The sequence below is a fragment of the Neomonachus schauinslandi genome, chromosome 15 (genome assembly GCF_002201575.2).
Source record: "Neomonachus schauinslandi chromosome 15, ASM220157v2, whole genome shotgun sequence".
In the NCBI taxonomy this organism is placed as follows: domain Eukaryota; kingdom Metazoa; phylum Chordata; class Mammalia; order Carnivora; family Phocidae; genus Neomonachus; species Neomonachus schauinslandi.
In genome coordinates this window covers 57,342,395-57,349,095 of record NC_058417.1, presented here as the reverse complement: position 1 = coordinate 57,349,095, position 6,701 = coordinate 57,342,395, and the positions used below count along the sequence as shown (strand labels likewise).

General features: G+C 64.0%; 1 protein-coding gene across 1 annotated transcript in view; it reads left to right on the top strand.

The window, feature by feature from the left end:
- CBX4 (chromobox 4) overlaps nt 1-4,432 on the top strand; it is a 16,754-nt gene extending 12,322 nt beyond the window's left edge. The window contains exons 7-8 of the mRNA XM_044921403.1: nt 1,976-2,042; nt 2,309-4,432. Of these exons, the coding sequence (XP_044777338.1) occupies nt 1,976-2,042; nt 2,309-3,721 (1,480 nt within the window). The 3' untranslated portion in view covers nt 3,722-4,432. The remainder of the gene's footprint in view (nt 1-1,975; nt 2,043-2,308) is intronic.
- The last annotated feature ends 2,269 nt before the right edge of the window (nt 4,433-6,701 follow it).

The window sequence follows — 6,701 nt, the reverse complement described above, 5'->3', positions numbered from 1 at the left end:
GGGGCGGGACCGGAGGAGGCGAGGCTGGTGTTTTGGGGGGAACTGCGAGGAGGGTGCGTTCGGGTGGCCCTGCCGCTGCCCAGAGACCTCGAGGCTGCTTCTGGCCCCCCGCGGGCCCCCCTCTCAACGCAACCTTGGAGCCGCACCCCCGGAGCCTAGGTGCTGCTTTGCTGTAGCCACTGGGCGCTTGGCACCAGCACCTCTCGGGGCAGCTCCAAGGGAGCTGGCCTTGTGAAACCGCCGGACGTCAGGGAACTGCACTTAACCTGTTGGGGACTGGAGAAAAATTGACAAGGCCTTAACCACCCCACTCCCGACCTTCGACCCCCCAGGGAGCTTGGGATCAGTAGGGGGTAGAGCCTGTCTGGTGCTGGGTGCCCTTCACACCCCCCACTGGGTTCCTCGGTGGGTGTCGCCCCCGTCCTTGGGGCAGGGGGAGCTTGGCCCAAAGGGTGTGGGAGGGGAGCTGCCTGGTGGTGGAGGGGCTCATCCTTGTGCGCACAGATGTTTGTCACGCTGCAGCTGCTGAGCTGGATCCACGGCCGGTGGCTGTGGTTCTCTGTTTCGGGGAGGACAGAAGGGGGGGAGGGCGGGCGAGGAGGGGAGGCATGGCCGGAGTCCGAGGAGCTTGGCCACCCCGCTGCCTTCCATCCCCCCTCCCCCTTTTATTTTGCATTATTTCCTGCGCCGCATTTGGCGCTAAAACTGTAAACTCTAGACTCTCCGAGCGAGCGACCGGCGGGGAAGTTGCTCTCCCGCGACGCAGGGGGGCGCCGAGAAGGGTTCCTGCCCCGGTTCCACCTGGGAGTTCACCACCCTGTAACCGTGTCAGCGGCTGATGCCATGTTGCATAATGGGTCCCCGAAGAATTAAAACGCAGGCTGTTGCAATGCCACGCAACTTTGGAGTCAGGCCCCGGCCCGGGCCCCTAGGCATGACGGAACTCCCCTGGGTTCGCCCACGGTCAGGGGGGTGCCTGGGGTCGCTGGAGAGCGAGTTCCTGGCCGGGGAACGGGTTGCAACGTTTGCAAACGCAGGAGGGGCGCCCCCTTCTCCCATGGAAGGCTGGGCCGTGCTGGGACGATCTGACCCCCAGGCTCGGGTCACCCTCCGCCAGGCCGCCGGCGGAAGCCCGGCAGCTGTGGTGACCGGAGCTACCTCTGGTGTCTTTATTAATAATTGGAAATCGAGGCGGCCGGGAGCCCAGCTCGGCGAGGAGGCGGTGCTTGTGGGCACCGCCCCGCCTCGCTCCGCCCAGCCGCCCCGCCCAGGCGGACCCAGAGCCGGTTCACCAGGTGGTTGCGAACCTGGCCAGGCCGTGGCCTCTGCGGCCGGCCCCCGCCCCCAGCCCCTAATTGGCTCATTTGCCGCCGTGTAAACAAGGGCGCAGCCCCTCCCCCTGTTTAGTGCCTGGCCTTTAAAAAAACGAGTCCTCCCTTCTGCCGGCGGCACTCGTTATCTGAATCTTAATGAGGTCATTAGCATCCCGTGCCTCTGACGGGGAGGGACGTGTTCGGCGCACACCTCGCTGGGGCTTGTTTGCATGCCCTGGACCCCCGCGCCCACCTCACTTTGCGCAGGGCCGCGGGCCCAAGGCAGTGGGCGCCAGTGCCATCAACCTAGCGCCCAGCTGCCGCCTCACCGGCCTAGAGGCAAGGCTGCGGGAGGCGCCAGTTCAGGTGCGGATTTCAGAGATGGGGAACCCCTTCGCGGAGGACCCCTTGGGCAGAGGAGGGTCGGTGAGAGCACAGAGCGGGGCTCTGGGACCGGACCGAGGCGTCCAGCTGGCGGCACCGGCGACCTTCTGCCCTGAGCCCTTGATCCCTCTGGGTCTTTCTGGCCTGGCTGTTCGCGGAAGGGGGGTGGGGGTGGGGTGCAGGCGTCACTGCAGGTTGGATCGTAGCAGGAGGGGAGGTGACCCTGAGGCTAACAGCGCTGCTCTCTGTTCCCTCTCCCCCCCCCCCCGCCCCCCCAGGGAACGGCAGGAGCAGCTGATGGGATATCGGAAGAGAGGACCGAAGCCCAAGCCGCTGGTGGTGCAGGTGAATATACTTGCTGGGCCCGGGGCCTGTCCACTAGTCTTTCCCTTGCCATTGTCACCTGATCTGCCTCCAGACCCAGAGGGCAGGGAGAGTTTCTGCAGAGCACCCAATTCCACTTCCTTTCCACTTGACCTCCAACACACTGGCCCTATAACGCAGCTGCTGACCCGCTTGGGGCTGGGACACTCCTGAGGCTCGAGGCATGCTCTGGGGCCGGCCCTATTCCTCTTCTCACCTCCCCTCGCATCCCTGCCTCCTTCCCCCAGGTACCTACCTTTGCCCGTCGCTCCAACGTGCTGACCGGACTCCAGGACTCCTCTGCAGACAACCGCTCTAAGCTGGAGCTGGGTGCTCAGGGCAAGGGCCAGGGCCACCAGTACGAGCTCAACAGCAAGAAGCACCACCAGTACCAGCCGCACAGCAAGGAGCGAGCCGGCAAACCCCCACCGCCAGGCAAGAGCGGCAAGTACTACTACCAGCTCAACAGCAAGAAGCACCACCCCTACCAGCCCGACCCCAAGATGTACGACTTGCAGTACCAGGGCGGCCACAAGGAGGCGCCCAGCCCCACTTGCCCGGACCTGGGCGCCAAGAGCCACCCGCCTGACAAGTGGGCCCACGGCGCGGGGGCCAAGGGCTACCTGGGAGCTGTGAAGCCCCTGGCCGGTGCGGCCGGGGCTCCAGGCAAGGGCTCCGAGAAGGGCCCTCCCAATGGGATGACGCCGGCCCCCAAAGAGGCGGTGACGGGCAACGGGATTGGGGGCAAGATGAAGATCGTCAAGAACAAGAACAAGAATGGGCGCATCGTGATCGTCATGAGCAAATACATGGAGAATGGCATGCAGGCGGTGAAGATCAAGTCCGGCGAGGCGGCCGAGGGCGAGGCGCGCTCCCCCAGCCACAAGAAGCGGGCCGCCGAGGAGCGCCACCCCCCGGCCGACAGGACTTTCAAAAAGGCAGCAGGGGCCGAGGAGAAGAAGGCGGAGGCGCCGTCCAAGAGGAGGGAGGAGGAGGCGCCGGGGGCCGGCGACCCGCAGCCCCAGGACGCCGGCTCCCGCAAGCTGTCCCCGACCAAGGAGGCCTTTGGCGAGCAGCCCCTGCAGCTCACCACCAAGCCCGACCTGCTGGCCTGGGACCCGGCCCGGAGTTCCCATCCGCCCTCCCACCATCACCACCACCACCACCACCATCACCACCACCACCACTCGGTCGGCCTAAATCTCTCCCACGCGCGCAAGCGCTGCCTCTCCGAGACCCACGGCGAGCGCGAGCCCTGCAAAAAGCGCCTAACGGCGCGCAGCATCAGCACCCCCACCTGCCTGGGGGGTAGCCCGGCCGCCGAGCACCCCACCGACGTGCCCCCCACCGCCACCCTCCCCCAGCCCGAGGTCATCCTGCTGGACTCGGATCTGGACGAGCCGATAGACTTGCGCTGCGTCAAGACGCGCGGCGAAGCCGGGGAGCCCCCAAGCGCCCTCCAAGTGAAGCCCGAGGCGCCCGCTACGGTGGCGGCCGTGGCAGCTGCGCCGGTGACGGCAGCCGAGAAGCCTCCGGCCGAGGCCCAGGACGAGCCCGAGGAGCCGCTGAGCGAGTTCAAGCCCTTCTTTGGGAATATAATTATCACCGACGTCACCGCGAACTGCCTCACCGTCACGTTCAAGGAGTACGTGACGGTGTAGCCGGAGGGCTTCGGAAGGGGAAGCGTCATCCCCGCGGGTGGCTTAGCACCTGGTGCCTACGGGCGGACTCCTCCTCTCTCGCCAGCTGCGGGAGATCCGGGCCTGCCCTGGTGCGTGGACGCCCGGGAGCCGCAGTGTCCGCAGTATCCGCGTCCCTCTGCGCCCAGCTGTCGGCTCCTGGCTGGGGCCTGCCCCCCGGCCGGCACTGGCTCCTGCCACGCGGTGCCTGCGGTCGCCCCCGACCTGCCCCATCCCCGCGCTGGACCTCCCCTCCCTCGTGGACCTCCGGGACTGACAGGGCAGCCACAGCGCCTGGGTCTCAGAGTTATAGTATTATATTTTAACCGTGCTAACTTGTCAAGTGCAGACTTTACTCCCGTTTGTAAGTGGTGTTATTATTGAAATGTATTGTTTGAGCTCAAAAGGCCCGACCACCCCCTTCGGGCTGATATATATATATTTATTTGTAGGTATTTATATATTGAAATATAAAAACCTAGATTTATGGAGTTTCCTCTAGATCATGTTATATTCTATATCAGACAAACTATTTTCTGTTGACCTTTCTTCCTGTTCATTCAGTATTTCGGTTGATTTCATTTCCTCCCCTTCCTGGAACTGCAATACCAGTAACGTTGGTATATATTTTTTGATACTGTACACATGGATGTGTTGTTTCTATGTGCAAAAAAAAAAAAAAAAAAGTTTGTTTAAAGGCTAAACGAGCTCTCTAGAAACTGCTGCTACTAGAAATGTCTAAACTATAAGCTTCCAATTATTACCTGCTTGAATGTAAATATTAAATGGAGATGTTGAAGGTGCATTTTCGCTGTTTGAGATTAGCGCAGACGGAGCGTTGGAGGTTCAGGAGGCGGCTGGACCCCTCTCCCCACCCCCCTTACACCTTAGGTCTCGGGGAGGAAACCTCCCCGCATCCTGCGCTAAACCTTTTGCAAAGGCGAAGCGGACCGGTTGCACGGGCAGAGGCGCCCGCGCCCAGGGAGTGACCCTGCTCCCGGGAAGTCGAGAGGCGCTCCCACGGAGAGGGGAATTCCTGCGGGGGGAGGGGGCGTCAGCGTCGCCCCCGCCCCCAGGGCTTTCGGGCCGGCGGTGCCCTGGGCGCTGGCCGACCCGGGGATCCGCGTGGTGGGGGAGGGGTGCAGGGGTGAACGAGCGGCGCGGAGGAGTGGGTGGGGCTAGCCCCCCTTACCCCGCAGCCGCGCGCGCAGCACCCGCCCGGCACCTGCTGATCTTTGCCCCCCACCCACCCAGTGCGCCACACACCCAGGCGCTGGCTCCGGTGGGGCAGGGGTGTTTTTAATAATCCCTGCCCAGTAAGGCAGGTTCGGCGGGGAGGGGACCCTCCCACCCTCTCTAGCGTCGCTTGCTGGCATCGCTGGCCCCGCCCCACCGAGGAAGCCGCCGAGGCTCTTTCTCTGCCAGCCTCTCTCCCCGGAAACCACCAGGCCAGAGGCTCCGACTGGAGGCGCAGCGAGCGCGGCCAGGGCAGGGGCGGGGGGCTTCCTGCGTGGTGGATGGGGAGGAGGAGGGGGAGGAGGCCTGGTGAGCAAGGCCGGCTCACCCCGGTTTCCTCAGGGAGCGAGGGAAATGCGGAACCCCGTCTCACCGGTCCTGCTTTGGGTGGCGAGGCTGGGGCCCTTGGTGTCGCGGGCAGGAAGGGGTTAAGGGCTCAGAGGGGCCGAGGGGAGTGGGCCGAGCACCAGGTCGTCGTCCCCCCCCCCCCCCCGGCCAGGAAGCCGCGACTGGGGAGGCAGCCGCCGTGGCCAGCTTTCTGCAGACGCAGCGATCCTCCTCCTGGCCGGGCGGCCGAGCAGGGCCAGGGGCCGCGGGACTGGGGCCCTGGTGGGCGCCGGGCTGCTCCTGGCCTCCAAAGCCCCTTGCCTGCCCGCCTGGGACTGAGGGCCCAGAGCCTGTGCAGGGCGCCAGGGCGGAAGAGGTCAACGTGGTTCAGAATGGGGAGGGGGCGGTGGCGAGAGAGCGCAGCGCTGCGAAGGCCAGGGGAAGAGATAGAGGGCCAGGAGGGCGGGAGGCCTGAATGCGGACAGTGTGGCCAGTGTTGGCTGCAGGCCACCAGCGGCTGGGGGTGGGGGAGGGGAGGGGGGAGGGGAGAGAGGGAAGGGAAGTTTAAAAAAAAAAAAAAAACCGTTGGGAGTTTCTAGCCCTGGCTTTTGTGAATTGTCCCTCCCACTACCCCCATCACCCCAGCCCCCTTTAGAGTGAGTTAAACACTCCCCCTCCCCCCTCCATGTAATGAATGCCCTTTGCCACCCTGGGAGTGGAGGGAGGGGTGATCTTGACTGCTCCTGGCAAACTGCCTGCTCAGCACTAGAATTGGGCCTGTCGTTCACTGGCTGGGACACAAAGGCACATGCCAGGCAGGGATTTGGTCTCCCTGTTTTTCTGGTAGAGGAAAACTAAAAACTCAGGAGTGGGAAGGGGAGCCCTTGTTCAGGTCTGCACAGTTGGTGACTTGGGAGTGAGCCTTAGCCCCTGCGGGTGCCCCTCCTACCCAGTGGGTGGCCTCTGCCAGGCTGAGCCTGGGGGGGGGAGGGGAGAGGGAGAATGGCACCGTTGGCAGTGAGGAAGAAAAAATTTCAAGGGAAGGTGTGGGCTGCAGGTGGCCTGAAGCCTTGGAACCCGGTGGCAGAACTTCTGGGATAGGTCCTTGAGGAGGGCCATCCTAGGTGAGCCTGGAGCCTGAGGTCGGAGGGCTGACAGGGGCTGACAGTGGGACAGAGGCAGATGGGTAGGTCAGGAGGAGCTGCAGGGATGCCCGACCTGGTGCGAGACCCAAGAGAGTCCAGCACCCATTCTGACCCCAGGACCCTGTCATGTGCTGAGCTCCCTCTGACATACGAGCACCACCCGAGCATCTTGTTCCATTCAGACCCCAGAGGGTTTGAAGTTCCTTGGAGGATGAGAGTCTGAGGTTCTGAGGGCAGAACAGCTTGTCCAGGGT